The 24,616-nt window shown below is 49.5% G+C and overlaps 1 protein-coding gene across 1 annotated transcript; it reads left to right on the top strand.

Annotated features, from left to right (window-relative positions):
* The first annotated feature begins 1,147 nt into the window (after positions 1-1,147).
* Positions 1,148-23,010, top strand: grik5 (glutamate receptor, ionotropic, kainate 5). Its single transcript, XM_084670989.1, has 19 exons — positions 1,148-1,259; positions 2,273-2,437; positions 4,795-4,892; positions 5,379-5,544; positions 8,967-9,145; positions 10,018-10,071; positions 10,968-11,129; positions 11,517-11,669; positions 12,379-12,483; positions 14,312-14,419; positions 14,607-14,810; positions 15,552-15,665; positions 16,277-16,386; positions 17,460-17,633; positions 17,857-18,022; positions 19,057-19,282; positions 19,931-20,059; positions 20,529-20,695; positions 22,405-23,010. The coding sequence occupies exons 1-19, from the start codon at positions 1,148-1,150 to the stop codon at positions 23,008-23,010; spliced, it is 3,198 nt and encodes a 1,065-aa protein (XP_084527115.1).
* The last annotated feature ends 1,606 nt before the right edge of the window (positions 23,011-24,616 follow it).

Below are 24,616 nucleotides of genomic sequence, written 5' to 3'. Positions count from 1 at the left end.
GACTGTGCTCTCCATCTCCCACTCCCCCCCTCCCCTCCTCACCCTCCCTGTCAAACTGTCAGTCTTGGCGAAGCTGTCTGTATTAGCAAGAGCGCTGTCACAGTTATACGTTGGGATCTTGGCCTTTAGAGACATAACTCCAGCAGCTATTTCTGTTAGCATATGCATTGTCCCTGAAACCTAGCACTGTGTCTCGACGGTAGACTTGTCACTCACCACCTTACATGGCATTGGACAAAGTATGTATGTAAACATCTTTATTTATATTAAACTGAGGCTGGATAAACCGATGAACAGGTTTGTTTCAGAATCAGAATGGCCTTTATTGACTTATTTAACTTATAAGTAACTTATAACTAATTGGTTCACACAAACAAGGAATTTTCTGTGGCAGGAAGGTGCAAACGACAAACATACAAATCTAAAATATAAATGTAGAGAAAGTACAACAGTCTAAATAATTCCAAAGAATACTATACAATGGAAAATATTAAATAAGATCTAAAATAAGACCATAGCACTCACAATGGTAGTAAATTAGTCTGACAGTGTTATTCAAGCAACATTATTCCAGATTGAATCACTCACAATATGAATGCATACCACCATACTGTGACTTAGAAAGGGTTAGGTTTGGTGTACAGCAGGTTACAACTGAAGCTAAGTGCACCAGTCGTGCACACTTGTTAGCTACACAATAGCACAGCAACTGCTTGAATCCTACTGTACAGTGTGAAATTTGTTCAGAGCCCAACATACATGCAAGACTAAGACCATCTACTCTGGTAGATGTTTTCTCAAAAGCCCCCAAATCATTTAGGTAGCATTTTTGGTTGTCATGTTCGGCAAATATGACAATATGAGTGCAACGTAATGTGTATTTAGATAAAACTCAAAAATCTATTTCGCGCTCAAATGAATGCTAAAGAATTTCGCTCTCGCATTAGATGTGGAAGTCCCGATCTAAGCTCGCGTTGTGTTCGGTGTGTTTAAAGTGTTTGTTCGGTGTGTTTAAAGTGTCTGTTCGGTGTGTGTTTAACCGTCGTTGGGTTTGTCTCTGTGTGCTTGACCGGATGTGCTGCTGTGTGTGTGTGCAGGCGGCGATACAGGCAGCCAGCAGATCGTTCTCCATGAGGAGCAGTAGAAGATGCAGGCTCTGCCAGCGCTGCTGCTGTCGATACACTTCTCCTCCCTCCTGCTAGTTTCCATGGCGCCACGCTCCTACAGCCAGGCTCCCCTGCTCTCCTCCGTCCGCATGGGTTAGTGTCTGTTTCCACCTACGTCCCCCCCCCCCCCCTCCCTTCCTCCCCCACACACACACACACACACCTGGCTTCAACACACCCTCATTGCCCCCTCCAGCCCCACCATCCCCTGAAGGGTAAAAACCTAATCTCAGTCCCTCTGCCCTCCTCCCTATTCCCCTCCCTAATCTCAGTCCCTCTGCCCTCCTCCCTATTCCCCTCCCTAATCTCAGTCCCTCTGCCCTCCTCCCTATTCCCCTCCCTAATCTCAGTCCCTCTGCCCTCCTCCCTATTCCCCTCCCTAATCTCAGTCCCTCTGCCCTCCTCCCTATTCCCTTCCCTAATCTCAGTCCCTCTGCCCTCCTCCCTATTCCCCTCCCTAATCTCAGTCCCTCTGCCCTCCTCCCTATTCCCCTCCCTAATCTCAGTCCCTCTGCCCTCCTCCCTATTCCCCTCCCTAATCTCAGTCCCTCTGCCCTCCTCCCTATTCCCCTCCCTAATCTCAGTCCCTCTGCCCTCCTCCCTATTCCCCTCCCTAATCTCAGTCCCTCTGCCCTCCTCCCTATTCCCCTCCCTAATCTCAGTCCCTCTGCCCTCCTCCCTATTCCCCTCCCTAATCTCAGTCCCTCTGCCCTCCTCCCTATTCCCCTCCCTAATCTCAGTCCCTCTGCCCTCCTCCCTATTCCCCTCCCTAATCTCAGTCCCTCTGCCCTCCTCCCTATTCCCCTCCCTAATCTCAGTCCCTCTGCCCTCCTCCCTATTCCCCTCCCTAATCTCAGTCCCTCTGCCCTCCTCCCTATTCCCCTCCCTAATCTCAGTCCCTCTGCCCTCCTCCCTATTCCCCTCCCTAATCTCAGTCCCTCTGCCCTCCTCCCTATTCCCCTCCCTCAAGACTATCTCTCCCCCCACTGAGTGGGACTGTCTGAACTGTGTGTGCACCTGTTTACGTGCTGGTGCTTGCAGACGTCTGTGTGTGTGTGTGTGTGAGTTACCGCTGATATATCGTCTCTCCCCCTCGCCTGGTCCAGCGGCCATCTTGGATGACCAGTCGGTGTGTGGTCGTGGCGAGCGCCTGGCTCTGGCCCTGGCCCGGGAGAACATCAACAGTGTGATGGAGGGGCCGTCACGCTCGCGGGTGGAGGTCGACATCTACGAGCTTCAGAGGGACTCCCAGTACGAGACCACCGACACCAGTGAGTATTAGACCAGTATGGACCAGTAAAGACCAGTATGGACCAGTATAGACCAGTATAGACCAGTAAGGACCAGTTTGGACCAGTATAGACTGGTTTGGATCAGTATAGACCGGTACGGACCAGTACAGACCGGTACGGACCAGTATAGACCAGTACAGACCAATTCAGACCAGTATAGACCAGTATAGACCAGTACTGAGCAGTATAGACCAGTATTGACCAGGAAGGACCAGTATAGACCAGTAAGGACCAGTACAGACTAGTACGGACCAGTTCAGACCAGTACAGACCAGTATAGACCAGTACAGACCAGTATAGACCAGTATGGACCAGTACAGACCAGTACAGACCAGTACAGACCAGTATGGACCAGTACAGACCAGTCCAGACTAGTAGAGACTAGTACACTGTACACAGCATGACAGCAGACTGGGAGCACAGAGTGCGCCGTGTCATCAACAGTATCTGCCATGTTGAATGGGTAATTATAAATATGGTAGAATCGCAGTATAATTACTGTATCATATATCAGTCTGTGCTACACCCACAACATCACTAAGGACACAACACTTACTGCTTTCGTTGCAGGAGGTCCACACACCATGCTCTCGGCAACAGCACGCTCTATATAAGGAGATAAAGTGTGTGTGTTGTCCTTGACCAATGGGCAGGAGACTCTGACAGGCTAGTTTGCCAGAAGGATGTTTGGACTTTTGGATCAGAGCACTCATCATCTCGCAGCTACAGCTGTCTGAAATGCAATACACACACACACCACACACACACCTCCACTCCCCGATTACACACACACACACACACACACACACACGCCAAGGGAAGGTCTTGCAAGTCAAGACTCTTCTTCCCCTGTAAATCTCGTAGGCAGAGTGACATATCTCCCTAGCAGCATTATTGAATAAAAACACAGAAAACCGATCAATTAACATGAGACAGACCATGTCCTCCTCATGTCTTCATTGACTTTTCCGTGCTCTAAACCATTGAGATATCCACGGCAGAGGTGGTGCTGTGAATGAAAAACGTTATCTTTTTCTGTAACGGTGGCCATGACAGTTTTTGCATCGGTTACCATGGCGAGAAGGACAGGACACCCCATATTTAACGGGATTACAGCAGAGCTGAAACAAAGCCAGTACGTTTAAAGGGACAGCCTTATAAATGTTGTGTTGACCTTTATCTATACCGGTGACTCTCGTTGAGATCAAATCTATTTTCCGAGAGAGGCCTGTAAACTGCAGCAGGGGGAACAATGTTTCAGACAAACAGTTTAACAATGACACACACTTGAAAAAGACGAGATACGCATTTTTACACAAAAAGTGACCAGCCAATGGTGCTTTAGAGATCACAATGGTGTGTTAGGCATTTATGATTTGTGACAAACCTAAGGGCTGCATGATACACAGAATCAAGTGCTCTCAGAGTAATGGAAGACGCTTGCATAAATTACATCACTAAAATCTAAAACCGCCATGAAGTTGCATTACATTACATGCAATCCCAATGTTATTGATATGTTAAATGAACAGTGGGCCGAATATCGAACCTTGTCAACTCCGGGGCACAACTCTAGAGACTACACAACTCTAGAGAATTACAATCTGCCAATACACATTGAGTATGATTTGATAGGTAATTGCCAATCAAGAGCATGACCTATAATTCCAACATTTTAACCTTTACACATTGGAAATTACAATAAATGATTGAATAACATGCCTGTTTTTTTGTCCACCATAAGAGGTGAATGTACAGTAATACTGTCATGTCACAGCCAAGATGACAAACAATAAACAAACAAACAAACAATAAACAAATAAACTATAAACAATTCTCTTTTTGCCAGGATCCTCCAACCTCTCACCTCTAGTTGCAAACAGGAAAAATATGTGAACTGGATCGGATTTTGGGATGTTTAATGAATAATTAAATACACGATTGAATAAGTAAATGGATTTCTGCATTTACATGCCAAGTTGTAGACAATCGCTCCCTTTTAAAATGTGTGAATGGTTTACTCTTTTTTGTGAACATAATAACTGAAAACCGGTTTAGCAGATTAGTATTGTTTTAAAACAGCCCGGTAGAAATGGTTGATACACCATAAACATAACACCACGGATAAATGATCTACAACAAAAACGCAGGAGAAGCAGATGTGTGTTATGTGGGCAGTGTTGAAATCGTTAACAAATGGATGTGTTCGATGTCTTACCAGTTTAATAGTGTTTACGGCAACCTGTTTGCTATATAACCATGTATCAACATTTTTTTACATGCACAAATATCTTTGGTGAAAGCTGGTCGATGAAATTTTGAATATTTCTCGACAGTGTGCCAGATTCTACCCAAAGGTGTCGTGTCAGTGATAGGCCCCGCCTCCAGCCCAGCCTCTGCATCTACTGTCAGTCATATATGTGGGGAGAAGGAGGTTAGTGAACGCACACACAGGCACACACACGCCCCAAAATGAACACAAACACTCCCTCTTTCTTTTACCCACTTTCCCAGGCTTCTATTTTCCGTGTCTAGAGATTCGCCCTCCCGTCTGAATTGAATATCTTCTCATGTAATTAACCATCATCCTCTCCTTCCATCTGTTTTCTCTTCTTCCCCTTGGCCTTTCATCCTCTCCCCTCTCTCTGTCTTCATGTCTCGGCCCTCTTCATCTTGACTTCCTCCCACCATCCTCTTCTCGTGCGCTCAAACTATATTCCTACTGTCGCTCCGTATACTTGCTTTCTCCATCTTTCATTTATTTTTCTCTTTCTCCCCTCCCCCCCTCGTTTTATCCTATCTTTCTCTCTTTTTATACTCTTTCGTTCTTTCTCTTTGTGTCTCTCTCTGACCCCCTTTTAAAATATATTGCTTTCCATTCCCCTTCCCTCCATTACTCTCCCCTCTCCTTTCTTCTCAGATCCCTCATGTGAAGATCGGCCCAGAGGAGACTCCGCGGTTGCCATACCTGCGCTTCGCCTCAGTCACTCTGTACCCTAGCAACGAGGACCTGAGCCTGGCCATAGGAGCCATCTTGCGTTCCTTCAGCTATCCTTCAGCCAGCCTGGTCTGTGCCAAGGCTGAGTGTGAGTGCAGTCAGATAGAGTGTGTGTGTGTGTGTGTGTGTGTATGTTTGTGTGTCTGACACGGCATACGTGTAAACGTTTCTCTGTGCGGACGCATGTTTGCGTATTGCATGCGTGTGGGTGTGTTTAAAAAAAAAAAAAGTGGATATCTACGAGTTCACAGCTCCACGGCCGTTTCACACTCTCTGCGGATATGACTGTGTCCTGCTGTGAGTCATTCATCCTCCAAATCCACTTTTAAAGTTCACCAGACAGGCAAAGTTCAGAACCAAAGTCACACGCCAGTTTCGATCTTCCTCATCCTCTCGACGATGACCCCCGCTCCACCTGCCCTCCCTTTCAGATACAGACCTTCTTCAAGCTCCCATGGGAAAACATGAAGTCATGTCTCTCCTCTGTTGGATGGCAAACGCAGAGTTGGTCCCTTGGGGGGCTGTGTTCTGACCCTTACAGTTGACTGTCTCTGTCTAGGGGTGAGGGAGGGGCCTAACAGATGTACCCGTGTTTAAGGGGGGGGAAAGGGGTGTTTGCATCCCGGCACAGCGACAAGGGAAATACTTTAGCAGTGTAATGTGACATTTATTAGAATAATAGCCCACAGCGGAACATGGGGACAAAGAACAGTGCCAGAGAAAGGAAAACAGAATAAGTGCTCGCTAAACCACCTGACCAAACAATATCTAACACAAGTACATGCCTAGTGTTACCAAACATTATACAGAGTATAGGAACTAAACACATATTCATTGATGCTAAAAATGCTTTAGCCTTTATTATCTGATATGAACTATACAATATATATTATTATTGTTATTTACTCCTAACTACTAATGCTAGGATTAATTTAACTACAAGCTCAAAACAAAATAACCAATATGAACAACTTAGACACAGAACCGCATCTGTTACCGCAAGTGTTACCGCATCTTCACCCCCTATCTGCTCTGTAAACTCTTAAGGAAGGAGTTCATCTTTGGTCACAGTAAGGATCTCCTTTCTGACAATCTGTCAAAACACCTTCATAGTCAGAGGTGTAAGGTCTAGAGGACGATAGTCATAGTGAAATGGGAGTCCTAACCTTGGCCACTGGCACTACAATAGACTCTTTACTGTAACACGTTTGGAACCTCTCTCTGAAAAAGTAGAGTGGCCTTTGAGTGGCCTGCACCTCAACACAATCAGGATCTAGACTTTTCCTTCCCTTGGTGTGCATGAGAGATTTCAGCACTTCCTCTTCACCGATGATACCAGTGACCTCTGGGACTCCAGTATCATTCGTAAAAAGCTAGCTATATGCGCTAGCTATTTAAAAAAATCATGGACCATCGAGGCGTCAATAAAAACGACTCTTTCCATCCACCAGCACTTCAACAGGTTTGTCAGCTTCTTTTCCTTTCCTCTCCAGTCAGAGGGAGAGTGACAAACCCGAGTGACAAAAGGGGAGTAAAAAAAAATTCAACACACAACTATACACAGACTCAAAACATGTGGCAATGACGTGTTGCCGGGCGGGTAAACGAGAAACACTCAGTCTAAAAAATGTTTTCATAGCCTCTATGCATTTTCTAACAGCATCCAGCGCGACGTTCTGTATGGGTTCACATGTTAAATAGCGTACATATTTCCTTAACCGGTTGTGGAGCAACAGGCGTGATTAAGGAGGCAGCGGTCTTTCTGAGACAAGCCTTGGTACGTATTTGGTCGAGGTTTGATCTCCACCAAGGTTATCGTACACACAGAGACTCTGACCCAGTTGGCTGTGCTATCTATTGTCGTGGAGCAGTTCAGGTTGCCATGGCTGCAGGAAAGGTGCTAACTGCCACTCAACAGTCGTGATTCGTATGGCGACTGTTTGTGTGCGTGTCGTGTATACGCGCATGTGTGCACGCACGTCAATGTTCACTGTAGATCAAAACTAGTAGATTTCTTTTTTTTTTTTTACTTCAGTGAAACTGTTTCAGTAGAAGTGTGAGTGTGTGTGTGTGTGTGTTGTTGTATGTGTGAATTTTAAAGATGTGTGAAATCTCACATAGCTGTGACACTGTCCATGCTGCACTGATTATGCGAGAGGAACAAGTTGATTGGCTTTGTGAGAACGTCATGGAGAGAGTGCAGTAGCCTTTACACTGTGTGCTGTGTGCTCTGCTTGTTTTCATCTCGCTCCGTGTGTGTTTGTGTGTGTTCCTCTGCATGTGTGTTTGTGCGTATGTTTGCACGTCTGTGTCTACATTCCAGAAATTTTGGGTCACTGAGAGGTTTTCCGTTTCCTCATCACGTATTGGTCACAATATACTGTCTGAGCCTTGTACCTTTATGCAGTTTTCATGAGATGGATGAGCTGGGAGGAAGGGAGAGAGGGAGAGAGGGAGAGAGGGAGAGAGGGGGAGAGAGAGAGAGGGAGAGAGAGAGAGAGGGAGAGAGAGAGAGAGAGGGAGAGAGGGAGAGAGGGAGAGAGAGAGAGAGAGAGAGGGGGAGAGGGAGGGAGAGAGGGAGGGAGAGAGGGAGGGAGAGAGGGAGGGCTGGTGGAGGAGAAGGAGAAGAGAGATGGTGATAGAGCGATGGAGTATGTAAATGAGGAACGTAGTGGGATCCTGGGGAGGCGGAGAGATGAGAGAGAGACAGAGAGCGAGCGGAGAGATGGAGAAGGATGGAGAGAGGTAACCAGAGCACAGAACGAGAGAGAGAGAGAGAGAGAGAGAGAGAGAGAGAGAGAGAGAGAGAGAGAGAGAGAGAGATAAACAAGGAGAGAGAGAGACCGATAAACAAGGAGAGAGAGAGAGAGAGAGAGAGAGAGAGAGAGAGAGAGAGAGAGAGAGTAGACCAGATAGGGAAACTGTGATACTGAGAGAGAAAGATATGATATAGATGGAGATTGTGTGTGTGTTTGTGTTGTTTGTGTGTGTGTGTGTGTGTTTGCTAGTAAGGAAGGTGAGATAGAGAGACAGAGAGACAGAGAGAGAGGGAACTGTGGCGAGCATTGATTTTTTTTTCTCTTCCTCCTCCTCCTCCTCCCTCAAACTAATTAAAGTTTTGCCCTGGTTCAGTGATTACCACACTGCTTACAGACCTGTTCTCCTGGAGCCTCCAGTGTGTGCTCCCTCACATCCTCCCTCCCACTCCCCCCTCCCCTCCTCCCCTCTCCCCTCCTCTCCTTCTATGTTCCCCTAGACACCAAGCTCTCGTTTTATTTACACTGCCAGTGGAATTTTCCCACACTTATATTAGAATGGCATGAATGAGCCATTGCTGTTCAGAAGAAACAGACTGGCCAGTGTGTTAATATGTCTTTCATTAGTTTTCATGGCCATAAACCTGTCATTTCCACAAGGGAGGAAATGCGACCTCTGACTTGTAATGATAGAACTGTCGCCATGGTGCGCCTTCGATTTTGCCCTCATCTGTAATCTGACTCCGCCCCCCAGGCCTGCTGCGATTGGAGGAGCTGGTGCGGCGCTTCCTGATCTCCAGGGAGACTTTGTCGATCAGGATGCTGGATGACAGCCTGGACCCCACCCCCCTGCTGAAGGAGATCCGCGACGACAAAGTGGCAACCATCATCATCGACGCCAACGCCTCTGTGTCTTACCTCATCCTTAAGAAGGTCAGTGGCCACAACCTACCCCCCCAGCCTCCCACCCAGCCTCCCCCCCACCCCCCCCAGCCCCCCCCCAGTCTCCACCCATCCCCCTCCAGACCCCTCTAGCCCCCCACCCAGCCTCCCTCATCACCCTCCAGCCCCCTCCCAGCCCCCCACCCAGCCTCCCCCAGCCCCCTCCCGCCCCCTCCAGCCCCCTCTTCACTAGCTCCCCTAACAACAGATCAAATGTGTGCTAACCCTCAAGTCAGGCTCTTATTTCACACAACGAAACACATAATTCATGCAAAGCCTCGGAACTGAGCAGGTTAATTAACTCGCATCTACAAACGTCATAACAAAGGGATCTTTTTAAGCCAAGCTGGTTTGTCGAATAGGCATAAGCGACTTCTTAAGAGGTCTAACAAGCCATTTTATGGGTCTAGAAATGTCAGCTCAAACTCATTAGAGAAGGTGTTGCTGCTTATCCTGTGTCCTGCGGCTACTCCAGCTAGTCAGTCTGGTGGCGTGAGTCAGAGGTGAGGGACGGTGGATTTCCATACGCAGGAAGACGATCGGGACGGCTTTCTGGGCCCCGAGCGTCGAACACAAACGCTGCCTGACTTGGAAACATCCACGCCTGCGAATAACAAATGTGCTGTCTCTTCTTGCTCCGTTACTGTCTCTCTCTGTCTCTGTCTCTGTCTCTCTCTCTCTCTCTCTCTCTCTCTCTCTCTCTCTCTGTCTCTCTCTCTCTCTCTCTCTCTCTCTGTCTCTCTCTCTCTCTCACACGTTGGCCAAACTCTCTCCCTCTCGGGTTTGCCATTCTCTTTCTCCTTTTCTCTCTCTCTTTCCTGCCCCCCCCCTACTCTCCTTCATTCTATCTCTCTCCCCTCCAGGCGTCAGAGCTGGGGATGACATCAGCGTTTTATAAGTACATCCTCACCACCATGGTAAGTGCATACCAATGCCTCTCTGCCTCCCCTCCATCCGTTCATCCCTCCATCCCTCATCCGTCCATCCCTCATTCCTCCATCTATCCATCCCTCATCCCTCCATCCCTCATCCGTCCATCCCTCGTCCCTCCATCCCTCATCCCTCCATCCCTCATCCGTCCATCCCTCATCCGTCCATCCCTCATCCGTCTATCCCTCATCCCTCCATCCATCTGTGTCCTTCCGCTTGCCCACTCCCTCCCTTTGTCCCTTTTATGTGTGAGGGGGAAAGGCAGGCGGGGGGGGGGGGGGGGGGTAAACCATCGACATCAGCACGCGGAAACGTAACTGCGACACGCCAGGGACACAAGAAGGGCGTAAAAGAGCGACGGGAGAAAAAAGAAAAGATAGAAACAGGGAGAGATGGACGCTAGCGCAGAGACTGCCGGGGTGTCTTGTTTCCTTTAACCCCTTCCTCTCCTTTTCCTCTCTTTTCATGCCTGTATGTTTTCTTGTTTGTTTCATGCTTCCTCTCTGGAGACGTCCACAGCATGAAAATCGGTGTTGGCACACAGAATCTCTCTCTCTTTTTCTCTATGTTTCTTCCTTCACTTACTGTCTTCTGCTAGTGAGCTTCACCCACCTTTATCTGCATCTCTAACTCTCTCTTGCTTTCTCACTCCCGCTCTCTCTCTCTCTCTCTCGCTCTCGCTCTCGCTCTCGCTCTCTCTCTCGCTCTCTCTCTCGCTCACATTCACTCTGTCTGTACTTTTCTCTCTCTGCGAAAAGCTAGTAATCCTCATTAGCCTTTCTCTTCTCTTATCAGTCTTTTCTCTCCGTTTCTCTCTCTATCCAAGCTCTATCACTTACCCGAGCTCCCTGCCTCTCCCCCCCCCCACCCCCTCCCTCCCCAGGACTTCCCTCTGCTCAGACTAGATGACATTGTGGACGAGCATTCCAACATCCTCGGCTTCTCCATGTTCAACACCACCCACCCTTTCTACCTGGAGTTCATCAGAAGTCTCAACCTCTCCTGGAGGGAAGGCTGTGACATCAGCCCCTACCCTGGACCTGCTGTAGGTCCACACACACACACACACACACACACGCGCGCACACACACACATCATAACTCCACACACACTGTCTCCACACATACATATTAATACACACACACACCATAACTACACACACTGTCACCACACACAGACACATTAACACTACACACACACACACACACACACACACACACACACACACACTGTAACTACTCACCTACACATCAATACTGTACACAAACACACACACAAATACCTGTAAATGCATACACAAGCACTTACACTGCGGGTTGGTCCAGGTACAATTCTACAGTGTGATCCTCGTTATCTCCAGATGACATCATCTTTAAATCCCCTCCCCTCTCGCCTCTCCTCCGTCCCCCCCTGCCGTCCGTGCTGTCCCCAGCTGTCGTCGGCGCTGATGTTTGACGCGGTTCACGTGGTGGTGGGCGCCGTGCGGGAGCTGAACCGCAGCCAGGAGATTGGGGTGAAGCCTCTGAGCTGCACCTCCCCTCAGATCTGGCAGCACGGCACCAGTCTCATGAACTACCTGCGCATGGTCAGTAAACACAAACACACTCACACGTACCCTGCACGCAGATACAAACCCACACGTTAATATGTTGTGTCAACTGGGAATGTTAGTGGGCCAGAAGTTCATGTTCATTTTCATCTGCCCTGCAGCCATTCCATGTCTTTCCGGATGCATCTCTCCTGTATGTTACACATGCTGCTCTCAGCGGCAGACGTGAGCATGCTGCGTCCCTGCGCATCTGCCAGTTCCGTTTTTTTATTTTTTATTTTTTACATCCTTTTATCATTTCACGTCTTTTCTCGTCAGTTCCTGTCATCGACAACCTGTCGTCCAGCCTGCTGGGGCTCCATCCTTCATTGTCTCTCTCACACAGGTCCGGCATCTGTCTTTGTTATCCAACCACATGGTGTCTTTCACCCCCCCCCCCACCCCCCGCCAGCCTATTCATCCTCACTCTCATCCGCTCCTCAACTCTGACAGCACACGGAAGCCTCCGTTTGGGGTGCGTACGACGTCTCGTGTGTGAGTCTAGCTCTCTCTTTGTAATCGTGATTGATTTTTCTTACTGGCGTGTGCCTGTCTCCCTCGTCTCCGTTTATTTTCCCCGTGCCTTTCAAAAAAAATCTTTCTTTCTTTGTTCCACCCCTTCTACCCCCTCCCCGATTCACCTCTTCCCTCCTTCTCCCTTTCCTCCATCTCTTTCCGTCCCCTCCTCTTTCCGTGTGTCGGTCAGGTGGAGTATGACGGCCTGACGGGTAGGGTGGAGTTCAACAGCAAGGGCCAGAGGACCAACTACACCTTGAAGATCCTGGAGAAACAACGTGGAGGCCACAAAGAGGTTAGGGCTTATTCTCTACTGTGGGATGAGGGGGGCACATCAAGCTAGAGGCAACGACACCGTCCAAATGCGGAGGTTCCGATTTGACACCAGTGCACTCACTGCAAAAAAGGTCTAAAAATACAAGAAATGAACACTAAGGGCATTGAAGGGAAAATGACTTAATACTAGTGAAATTATCTGTCCATGCAGCAAGATAATTTTACTCAACAAGATATCTTAAAATAAGTTGGTTCCAGTCTAGAAATAAGTAGGCTTAAGAATATACCACAAATTAAAAGATAGAAACTAGTAAATAGTTTTTTAAACAAGATAATAAATATTATATTTTTAGAACTAAGATTTTAAATGTTGGAAAGCACAGAACAATTGGCAGTGATCTGGTTACCTATAGCAACAGGTTCTTAAATTAGCTTAAAGCTAATGATGGCTAACTGTCGCTGCTTAAAAAGTTATTAGTGATTATGCAAACAGTCATGTAACCAAGTTATCACACAAATCTCTTCAGTACAGTGGCATTCTGCATTATGACAAATAACTATGCAGACATAAATCCACTGTGAGCTACATTTTGCTACTCTTGCCATCAACCATAATGCATTTAGTTACCCAAAGGTAGTTCCCATTACGGTGTTCATGAGTAATTTACTTCTGCACGATACGGAGGGTCATGGGTAATCCAGAGACGCGTTTCATCCTTGATATATTGATCCCGGAAGGGGTGGGGAGGGGTCTGCCTTGATAGAACCAAGATAATTCCTCTCTGTTCTTGATCTCAGAACTAGTCTAGATGAGGAGCCTGTCACTTCCCAGTTCTGATTTAATCACACGTGTAATCATCCTCACAATGATGCCTTTGATGAGGTTATGGACTGTGCTGATGATAAGTGCTGCACGGTAACAAAAGACAATAGTCTTGTCACAAAGAGATGTTCTGGAAGATACTGCCAAAGGAACACTTTCAAACGTACTAGCTAGGCAGGATTGGCAAGATAAACGTACTGTATATTTTCCTGCCTGATATTTTTTTTTTTAAGAGGCTCGGAACATGTACGCCGCTTTGAATGAAGGCATCTTCTAAACGCATACAGACGCTTTTACCCTTCTCGTAGTCAAGTCGTTCAGTACCTTTGGTTCAGGAAGGAGCATTTTTCCGATGAGGGTGCTTTCTGTGAATGTCACTAAAGGAAGGAAAGTGGTAGGGGGAAAACCGCGGGCTCTGTTTGTAGAGCCTTCACGTCCCATGTGACCTATTGAAGGGTGGACAGAATTATCTTAAGTGTACTCTCAGGCCTTTAGCTGCTCCCTGTCTGGTACAACTTGTCTTTCAGCGCACCGCTTATCCTTGTTTCTTTCTTTCTTTCTTTCTCTCTCTCTCTCTCTCTCTCTCTCTCTCTCTCTCTCTCTCTCTCTCTCTCTCTCTCTCTCTCTCTCTCTCTCTCTCTCTCTCTCTCTCTCTCTCTCTCTCCTTGTTTATTGGTCTCTCTCTCTCCTTGTTTATCTCTCTTTCTCTCTCTCTCTCTCTCTCTCTCTCTCTCTCTCTCTCTCTCTCTCTCTCTCTCTCTCTCTCTCTCTCTCTCTCCTTGTTTATCGGTCTCTCTTTCTCCTTGTTTCTCTCTCTCTCTCTCTTTCTCTCTCTCTCTCTCTCTCTCTCCTTGTTTATCGGTCTCTCTTTCTCCTTGTTTCTCTCTCTTTCTCTCTCTCTCTCTCTCTCTCTCTCTCTCTCTCTCTCTTTCTCTCTCTCTCTCTCTCTCTCTCTCTCTCTCTCTCTCTCTCTCTCTCTCTCTCTCTCTCTCTCTCTACCCCTCACTATCTCTTTATCTCTCAGATTGGGATCTGGTACTCCAACAACACTCTAGCTATGAACTCCACCAGCCTGGACATCAATGTGTCAGAGACGCTTGCCAACAAGACGCTCATTGTCACCACCATCCTGGTGAGGTCAAACTCTTTTTAACCTCACAGTTCACAACTCAGCCCCCGACGACAATATTTGAACTTTTCCTTCACTCACGTTTAAAGAGCTGCAATGACACGGTTGTTTTTTTGCGTGTGGTTATGTCTGTGTTTATGTATCTTTGTGTGTGTGGGTGTGTATCTATGTTTGTGTGTGCGTCCTTCAGGAGAACCCATATGTGATGCGTAAAGCTAACTACCAGGACTACCATGGTAACGAGCGCTATGAGGGCTTCTGTGTGGACATGCTGAGGGAGCTGGCAGACACCCTGAAGTTCTCCTTCAGGATCAAGCTGGTGGACGACGGGCTGTACGGAGCGCCCGAACCCAACGGCTCCTGGACCGGTATGGTGGGAGAGCTCATCAACAGGGTGAGAACACACACACACACCACACACACACAGACACGCACACCGCACGCTCACCACACGCACAGAGACACACACACACAGACACACACATACACAGAGACACACACACAGAGACACACACACACACAGAGGACCACAGAGCCCCCTCACTCTCATTCCGGTCGCAGCGTGCACCAGACAGTCTTGTTACCGTGATAACGAGAGACTCACTGTGGTTAATTACCGTACCCCATACTTCAATTAGATTGCGCCGGTCCCATGTGTGGTCCCAGCCTGGCTGCCGACGTACCGAGGTGGTCCCCCCCCGCCCCCACACCCCTCGCAACCCAACGCCCCCGCCCGCCTGCCCCCTCACTCCCAGCTAATTAGCATCCCATGCTAATCAATTAGCTTGTAATGAAAATGTCAGGAGGGTGGGAGAGGGAAATGGTTTCATTGGTGAAACACCCAATAGCCAGTATCACAGTTTCCCTGTCTGGTCTACTCTCTCTCTCTCTCTCTCTCTCTCTCTCTCTCTCTCTCTCTCTCTCTCTCTCTCTCTCTCTCTCTCTCTCTCTCTCACCCTCTCTCTCTCTCCATGACTTTGAATATTTTACTGTTCCTTAAAAATAAACTGAGAATTTTGACTTTCTTTTTCCCTGTATTTCCCACATCTTTAAGTGGGTCTGGTTTCATTCTTCTGGCTTCTCATTTGCTGGTGCGCCAACTTGTCCTCTTCCTCCGTGTCTCCCCACCCTTCAGAAAGCCGACTTGGCAGTGGCTGGCTTCACCATCACCTCAGAGAGAGAGAAGGTCATCGACTTCTCCAAGCCTTTCATGAGCTTGGGCATCAGTATCCTCTATCGAGTCCACCTGGTACGTCTGCTAACCGCTTCATTCAGCTGCTGGTGCCGTTTGCGCTGTTGTCAGTTACCATTACAATGCCACATGGATATTATAAAATGGGATTCCGGACATTGATATGGTATAATATTGCTGCAAGTCTGTTTTGTTTGTTTAAAAATTTGGAGCAACAGGGTTGCTCAAAACAATTGGCAGTGCTCATACTGTGTGGTGTAGCAGGATCCGCATGTGATCTGTAACCAGACTACCACGCTGCCCTCGTGTGGTTCACAGAGGAGAAGCTGGACTGCGATTTTGTAACTGCCTCTCTCTTCTTTCTCTATTTCTGCATCTGTCTGTGTTCCATCCCCCCACCTCTCTTTCCCTCTCTACTGTTCTCTCCTGTGTGTGTCACTCTCTCTCCCTCTTCCCCTACCCCTCTCTCTCTCTCTCTCTCTCTCCCTCTTCCCCTACCCCTCTCCCTCTCTACTGTTCTCTCCTGTGTCTCTCACTCTCTCTCCCTCTTCCCCTACCCCTCTCTCTCTCTCTCCCTCTTCCCCTACCCCTCTCTCTCTCTCCCTCTTCCCCTACCCCTCTCCCTCTCTACTGTTCTCTCCTGTGTCTCTCACTCTCTCTCCCTCCAGGGGAGGAAACCAGGCTACTTCTCCTTCCTGGACCCCTTCTCTCCAGCAGTGTGGCTTTTCATGTTGCTGGCCTATCTGGCAGTCAGCTGTGTGCTCTTCCTGGCCGCAAGGTGTGCCAAGCATGGTTGCTAAATCTCGCTAACATTAGCATTAGCATGTCATGCTACTTACACCTTTAAAATTCATATAAACCAGTGCATTACCCATTGGTGGCAAATGTGTGTGCAGTTCCTGTGGTTTGCCCACCAGATCCATCGCTCAGGGCAAACATGTATATACAGGATATTTATATTCATGCCATGCGAACTACTACAGACAGACAGACAGACAGACAGACAGGCAGGCAGACAGACAGGCAGGCAGGCAGGCAGGCAGGCAGGCAGGCAGGCAGGCAGGCAGGCAGGCAGGCAGGCAGGCAGGCAGGCAGGCAGGCAGGCAGGCAGGCAGACAGACAGACAGACAGACAGACAGACAGACAGACAGACAGACAGACAGACAGACAGACAGACAGACAGACAGACAGACAGACAGACAGACAGACAGACAGACAGACAGACAGACAGACAGACAGACAGACAGACAGACAGACAGACAGACAGACAGACAGACAGACAGACAGACAGACAGACAGACAGACAGACAGACAGACAGACAGACAGACAGACAGACAGACAGACAGACAGACAGACAGACAGACAGACAGACAGAGATTCTCACCTTTTGTGCTGTTCTGACAAAATCAGTACACTGTAAAACCTGATACGTTTACTCAAATGGTTTGATGAAATGAATTGCCTTGAGAAAGCTGAGTTGTCGAAGAACTGTGAATACACTGAGGTGTAGTTTACTCTATCGATCCAGTTCTTCAACCCAAATGGCCCTTTGTCCTTGGAGTAAACTGAGCTCATCAAGTTTAACAGTGAGTAGTCTGCACCTACCCTCCCTGCATCGCGGGAGCAGCCTTGGAGTCAGTTCAGCAGCACATCCAAACAAATAAGAACCGCACGCACAAGACAAGCGTCGACATTTCCCTTTCGCACGGTCAGCCGAACGCTCGCGTAGGAGAGAGGACACCTCTAGGCAGAACAGGAACTTAACAAGTCAGCGAGGAGAGACTTGTACGCGTGCAGTGGACGTTCTCGGTTCTCGACTATAGAGATTCTGTGTGCCCCCCCCCCTCCAGGCTCAGTCCGTACGAGTGGTACAACCCCCACCCGTGTCTGCGGGAGCGCAGGGACATGCTGGAGAACCAGTACACCCTGGGGAACAGCCTGTGGTTCCCCATAGGAGGCTTCATGCAGCAGGGCTCAGAGATCATGCCCCGAGCCCTCTCCACCCGCTGTGTCAGCGGGGTCTGGTGAGTAAGGGTGTGTGTGTGTGTGTGTGTGTGGGAAGGGTAGGTTTGCATATGGTCTGCTTGAGGCTAGGTGCGTAAGTGTGTAGGGGGGGGCGAGGGGGTAGCTGTGTTGTGTGTGTGTGTGTGTGTGTGTCTTTCTCCAGCACCTTACATCCACCTGCCCCTTTTCCTCTGAATTAACCCGGCGTCATCTCTCTTCCCTCTCCCCCCACCCCTCCTCCAGGTGGGCGTTCACCCTGATCATCATCTCCTCCTACACGGCCAACCTGGCTGCCTTCCTGACGGTCCAGAGGATGGAGGTGCCCATCGAGTCACCCGACGACCTGGCGGACCAGACCAACATCGAGTACGGCACCATCCACGGGGGGAGCACCATGACCTTCTTCATGGTACGATCCACCGCCACAGGCTGGCTGGGTGGTTACATGTGTGTGTGTGTGTTGAGGGGGCATTCATTTGTTTATGCAGGTTGTCGTGTGTGTGTGTGTGTGTGTGTGTGTGAGAGAGCCTACAGGACAGGTTATCCATATACTGGCTGCTTCTTCTAAGAGCTCCTTCGTATTTTCTCCGGCTGTTTGTGTTGCTGTTAAGTGGCAGAGCGCCCGTGTTGACTTCTAAAGGAGCCTTCAGCATCTGTGTTTGTCAGTGTGTGGCACGCCCTGCTCTCTGTAGGTGTCTGCGAGTGCGGTTATGCTAAGTGGTAGTGTATGTGCATATGTTTTTAATCTTTGTACACGGTGGCATGTGTGCCTCCGTGTTTGTTTACAATGTTAAGTGCGCTTGTGTGTGTTTATCCGGCTCTACCGAGAATATACATTATACATTCACACATAGCCTTCACACGCCTGGTTCAAGATGGCTTTCAGCATATATACGCTGATACATGTAACTAATTAGGGCTTGCTTGACTCACATGTGCCATGTTGTAGACCGTCACCTCCTGTGCTAAGACTTACAGCACCATCTGGGTTAGAAGAAAACACATCTGTTCCTCCACCAGTCAAGGAGCCTGCTCCTTTTGTCTCCTGTCTCTCTGTTCTGCTTCCCTTTTCTACCTCTTTTACTTTCCCTTTTTAAAACTCTGCTTATTCACTGTGTTCCTCTCGTTTCCCCCCTCCCTGCTGTCTCTTTTTCATTCGTTCTCTCCCTCCCTTACTCTCTTTTTCTCCTCTCCATCCCTCTTTCCCTCCCACCTCTGTCTACGTCCTTTTCTCACCCCCCTGCATTCCTCTCCCATTCCCTCAACTCCCTCCTCTCTCCAATACACTTCCTTTCCTACCTCTCCCCTTTCTCTCCCTCCCCCTTTCCCCCTCTCTCTCTCTCTCTCTCTCTCTCTCTCTCTCTCTCTCTCTCTCTCTCTCTCTCTCTCTCTCTCTCTCTCTCTCTCTCTCTCTCCCTCTCTTTCTCTCTCTCCCTCCTCCAGAACTCCCGGTACCAGACCTACCAGCGCATGTGGAACTACATGCACTCCAAGCAGCCCAGCGTGTTTGTGAAGAGCACGGAGGAGGGTATCGCCCGCGTGCTCAACTCCAAGTACGCCTTCCTGATGGAGAGCACCATGAACGAGTACCACCGCCACCTCAACTGCAACCTGACGCAGATAGGAGGCCTGCTGGACACCAAGGGCTACGGCATCGGCATGCCCCTGGGTAAGAGAGTGGTGGGTGGGTGGAGGGATGGAAAGATGAAGGGATACACTTCACCCACAAATAAGGGGCCTGGAGAGCAAAGGCTCTGGCCTCTGAAAGAGACACTGCTAGGATGTACATCCTCCCTTCTTCCCTCTTTCGATAGTCTGCTCTCTTCCTGGTCTAATCCCTCTCTCTATCTCTTTAATCTCCTCCTCCGTGTTTCCTAATGACGATATTCCAACCATTCAGTGTTTGCCACCGAATAATCTCTGCTAATCCGTTTCTCTCTCGTCCTCTTCTCGTGGACTGGCCTCCGCTTTCTCTCCTCTTTCCTTTCTATCGGTCCGCTGCCCCTCTTCTTTCCGTTATCTTCTAATACTCATCCATCTTTATCTCGTCTGGTCTCTCTTCCCCCTCCGTTTCCTTTACTTCTCTCTCCCTCTCCTGTCCTCAACTCTCTCTCCTCTCCTTGGGTCTGTGTCATCCTCTCTCTACCTCCACCCCTTCTCTGCTCTCTCTCCTGCTCACCCCTCTCTCGTCCTCCTCTCTCGTCCTCACCCCTCTCTCCTGCTCACCCCTCTCTCGTCCTCCTCTCTCGTCCTCCTCTCTCGTCCTCCTCTCTCCTGCTCACCCCTCTCTCGTCCTCCTCTCTCGTCCTCGTCCCAGGCTCTCCCTTCAGAGATGAGATCACCCTGGCCATCCTCCAGCTGCAGGAGAACAACCGTCTGGAGATCCTGAAGAGGAGGTGGTGGGAGGGGGGCCAGTGCCCCAAAGAGGAGGACCACCGTGCCAAGGGTGGGTGAAATGTGTGTGTGTGAGAGAGCGAGTGTGTGTGTGTGAGCGAGTGTGTGTGTGTTAGAGCGAGTGTGTGTGTGAGCGAGTGTGTGTGTGTGTGTGTGAGAGCGAGTGTGTGTGTGTGTGAGAGAGAAAGAGACAGAGAGAGGTGAAGAGGGTGAGGGGTGCAAGGGCAGTATGCAGTACAGGAACTAGCCACAGTAATTCAGTATCCAGGTTCATTCCGGTACGTCAGAGAGACTTTGTTGCTACGCGAGAGAAATCTGGTAACCTACCTGGGCATCTCAGTGTCTAATTCAGCCTCCTGGCAAGGACGTGAGAGCATAAAGATGGAAACAAGAGTTCTGTACATGGAGACAGAGAACAATGACAAGTCGGCTCTCAACAATAAACGTGTGTGTGTGTGTGTGTGTGTGTATGTGTATGTGTATGTGTGTGTGTGTGTGTCCACCCTGGTGTCCTGCGGCAGGTCTGGGCATGGAGAACATTGGCGGCATCTTCGTGGTCCTCATCTGCGGCCTCATCATCGCAGTGTTCGTGGCCATCATGGAGTTTGTGTGGTCGACGCGGCGATCGGCCGAGACAGACGAGGTACGCCCCCGCCCATGCCCCCGCCGACCCCGCAGACACACCCCAGTAGGTCCCCATGGCAACCCTGCCAGCCCTCTAAGCCTTGGCTTGTGTGAGCGCGTTTTTTTTTTTCTTTCTTCTTCATCTGGCTGTCTCTGGCATCATTTGTGTGTGTTTTGCTTGTGTGTGTCTCAGTTTGGAGGTGGGCATGCTGGGGTCATTGTGATAAGGGGGGTGTGAAAGTACGACACTGTTGAGAAAAGAAAAAAAAAACGTTTGTACAGCTAGCAGAGCACAGAATGTCATTTCAGTTGCATGCCATGTATGCATTTCGCATCACCATAGTACAGTATTAGCTACAGCGCTCCGCGATGACAATGCTTTTTGGATTGCGATTGTTTAGTGTGTGTGTGTCCCCCCCCCCCCTCCTAGCTAATAGGTACGGTTAAGCAATATTGAAAAATGCAATATGTGCTTGCATTGACAAGTGTGTGGTGTGATGATTTCCCTGGCATTAAAAGTCATGATGTATTCTTCTTTTACACGCCTCACATGTACGCTGGTACTCTCTGTGTTCATTCCTTGGTCTCCCATCTTCCACCTCGTCTCATTGGCCCATCAGTGTCTGTGCTCAAATAATGAATACTGTTTTTGCTTATGTAAGCACATTGTATAGCTTCCACTCTTATGATTTCGTCGACCAGAATGTGTCGTGAAGTGTGTGTGTGTGTTTATTTAGTTCTGTGTTTGGTTTGAGATGCCGTTGGAATGCCGAAAGTGTTTGTGTGTGTGTGACTGTGAGGCTATGCGTGTGTGTTTGCATGTGTGTGTGGATACATAATTACTGCCTGTTCATAGTGCATTACGTACCATTAAGAGACACTCATATCTGAACATTTGATGTTGAGTAAACTGTTTCTGGATTGTAATAACCCTCTTTGCACCCTGGATGTCCTCCTGTCTCTACCACTCCCCAACCATCCATCCTCCTCCCATCCCTGCACTTCCCTATACAAATGTTGCCTTTTCCTTCCATCTATCTCACTTTCATTTTTGCCATTTGTCGGTCCTCCTTCACCCCCTTTCTTCACAACCGTTCTCTCCTTCCTCCCTTGACTCCATGATCTTTTTGTTCTTAATCTGCTCCACTCTCCACCTCCACCCTTCTTTCACCCCTCCTCTGTCCCTTGCTACCCTTTCTGCCTCTCTATGCTGTTGTGCCCCTACCTCCTCCTCCCTCTTGTCTCCCCTCCCCCTGCTTCCTCCTCCTTCTTGTCTCCTCTCTCCTCCCTCCCTCTCTCCCCTCTCCTCCCTCCTCCCCCTCCCTCCTCCACCCTCTCTCCTCTCCTCCCTCCTCCCTCTTGTCTCCCCTTTCCTCCCCCTCCTCCTCTTCCCTTTCTTCTCTCTCTCTCCTCCTCCCTCACTTCTCTCTCTTCCCTATTGTTTCCTCCCACCACTCTCCTCCTCCTCCTCCTTCTTGTCTCCTCCTCTCTCCTCCTCCTCCCTCTTGTATCCTCCTCTCTCCTCCTCTCTCCTCTCTCCTCCTCCCTCCTCCTCTGTCCTCCTCCTCCTTCCTCCTCTGTCCTCCTCTGTCCTCCTCTCTCCTCCTCCTCTCTCCTCCTCTCTCCTCCTCCCTCCTCTCTCCTCCTCCCTCCTTTCTCCTCCTCCCTCTTCCTCTGTCTTCCTCCTCCCTCCTCCCTCCTCCTCTGTCCTCCTCCCTCCTCCTCCTCTGTCCTCCTCTGTCCTCCTCTCTCCTCCTCCCTCTCTCCTCCCAGGTGTCTGTCTGTCAGGAGATGCTCACAGAGTTCAGAAACGCCGTCTCCTGTAAGAAGAGCTCCCGCTCCCGCCGCCGCCGGCCCCTCAGCAGCTCCACGGCGCGTCGCCACCCCGCGCGTGTCGCCCTGGCCGCCCCGCGGCCCCTGCGCCTGGTCCGGGAGATGCGCCTCAGCAACGGCAAGCTCTACAGCGGCTCAGGGCCCCTGACAGGCGGAGCCGGGGCTGGGGGAGGCCCCTCGGACATGGGCCCCGGGCCCCAGCGACTCCTGGAAGACACCCTGGGGGCCAACACCACCCCTCCTCCCCCTGCCCCCCCCGCCGCCCCGTCTCGCAGCTGCAGCCACGTGAGGGTGTGTCAGGAGTGCCGGCGTATCCAGAGCCTGCGGGCGGGGCTGGGCGGGGCCCCCTCCACGCGGATACCCCCCTCGTCAGCGCCCCTGCCCCGCCTGGCCCCGCCCCCGCCCCCCTCCACCTCCAACACGGACAGCGAGGGGGGAAGCGGCCCCAGCCCCAGGCGACTCCACCACAGCCCCCCGCTGCCCCCGCGCTCCGCACCCCCCCCACAGAGCAACACCACTGCAGACCTGCTGGGGGAGGGGGACTGAGACTCAGGGGTGAGGAGGGGGGATGAAGGGTGGTGGGGTGAGGCAGATATGAGAGTCAAGGGATACTTGTGCTGTCCGGTGAAACACTTCATCACCTGTGGCTTTGTAGGGTAACGAGAGAGAGAGAGAAAGAGAGAGAGAGATTCTGCAGGCATGGAAAATGTTTGAGAGATGAGACTGAGGATATAGAAAAGAGAATGAAGGAAAGCAAACTCTTCCGGACATCTCTTAGACTCCAGGTCAGCCCAGTCCGGGTCTCCATCTTGGTTATCTAGCTAGCTGGCTATGTCGGTGTTTTTGTGCAAGATGGCTTCCATACTTAGCCTGGCTTCCAGCCCAACTTAGCCCCGCCCACAACAAAAATTTGGTCGGGAAGTTGGGTCTGGAGGGGCTCGTATTGGGGACAAACTATATAAAACAAGGAGCTGGGCGGACCAATGAAATTGCCAGGGCAGGCTTTATACGATGATGGACAGATGATCAACAGTAACGTAATCAACAATGTCATGAGAGAGCGCTTGGGTTGAATTTGTTTTCTACAAACAACATATTACGTTGCTAGGATTGGTTGTAGGTCTGTCCAATTGAGCGAAGAGGCATTTGTTTTACGAGTTCGGTTGAAACACGCCCCATAGTCGCAGCCCAACGGAGAGTTATCAGACTCATATTCTGACTAGAATTGAGTATGACAACGTCAGGCTTTTCCATTGTTTGATTCACCCCTGACCTGACGACACCTGACCACAGAGGCTCAAAGAAACCACTTTCTATTGGTACACATGTTGGTTCCTCTCCGATGTCACTCTCACTTCCTCTTCTCTCTGATATCCACCTGGCCCTCGACTGTCAAAGAACTGATATTTATACATTTAGTCATTTAGCAGACGCTCTTATCCAGAGCGACTTGCAGTGAGTACAGGGACATTCCCCCCGAGGCAAGTAGGGTGAAGTGCCTTGCCCAAGGACACAACGTCATTTGGCACGGCTGGGAATCGATCCGGCAACCTTCTGATCACTTGCCCGACTCCCTCACCGCTCAGCCATCTGACTCCCATTTATGGTTCTGAAGGATACTTGCCAGCTCTCCAGCCACAGGCACAGAGCCTGTGGAGGCCATGTGACATAAAAACAACGTCAAGAGACAACAAAAAAAAAAAAAAAATAGACTTGAAAGAATTCAATGATTTTACTGTTGTTTTTTGGTTGTCTCTATTGTTTTGTTACCATTGTTCTAAGTGGGAGTTACAGAAAAATAAAGACTATTTGTGGCAAATATGGTGAATTATGACACACTAGAGATCCCTGTCAGGGACTAACAGTATGGACGAAGGTTTTGTGGCCCTACTTGCACCCCGTAGCTGGAGTTAGCATGACGTTGAAAGGTCTCAAAGTGGACAGGATGTGCAATACTGAAGGATGTCAGAGGTGTACGTGTGAATGAGCGGTTGCGTGTGTGTAGGTGTGTGTGTACCATGAAGAGATGTCCTACATTGCGCAATGCGAGAGGAACCCGTTGACAGTTCTGCTCATGGAGTCTGTGATAGTCAAACTACAGATCTAGGCTTTAAAATGTAAAATATGTTTCTCGTCATCCTTGCCAACTCCG

This window comes from Hypomesus nipponensis, chromosome 2 (genome assembly GCF_054491055.1).
Source record: "Hypomesus nipponensis isolate SF chromosome 2, ASM5449105v1, whole genome shotgun sequence".
Taxonomy (NCBI): domain Eukaryota; kingdom Metazoa; phylum Chordata; class Actinopteri; order Osmeriformes; family Osmeridae; genus Hypomesus; species Hypomesus nipponensis.
The sequence above is the reverse complement of the archived record's forward strand: the minus strand, read 5'-3'. Positions and strand labels throughout refer to the sequence as shown.

Bases quoted from the DNA above. Each gene is read 5' to 3' on its own strand.
- grik5 (XM_084670989.1), top strand. From the start codon at position 1,148: ATGCAGGCTCTGCCAGCGCTGCTGCTGTCGATACACTTCTCCTCCCTC. The intron at 14,811-15,551 runs GTGAGAACACAC...CCCACCCTTCAG, and splicing joins TGGGAGAGCTCATCAACAGG to AAAGCCGACTTGGCAGTGGC. The intron at 17,634-17,856 runs GTGAGTAAGGGT...CCCCTCCTCCAG, and splicing joins CGCTGTGTCAGCGGGGTCTG to GTGGGCGTTCACCCTGATCA.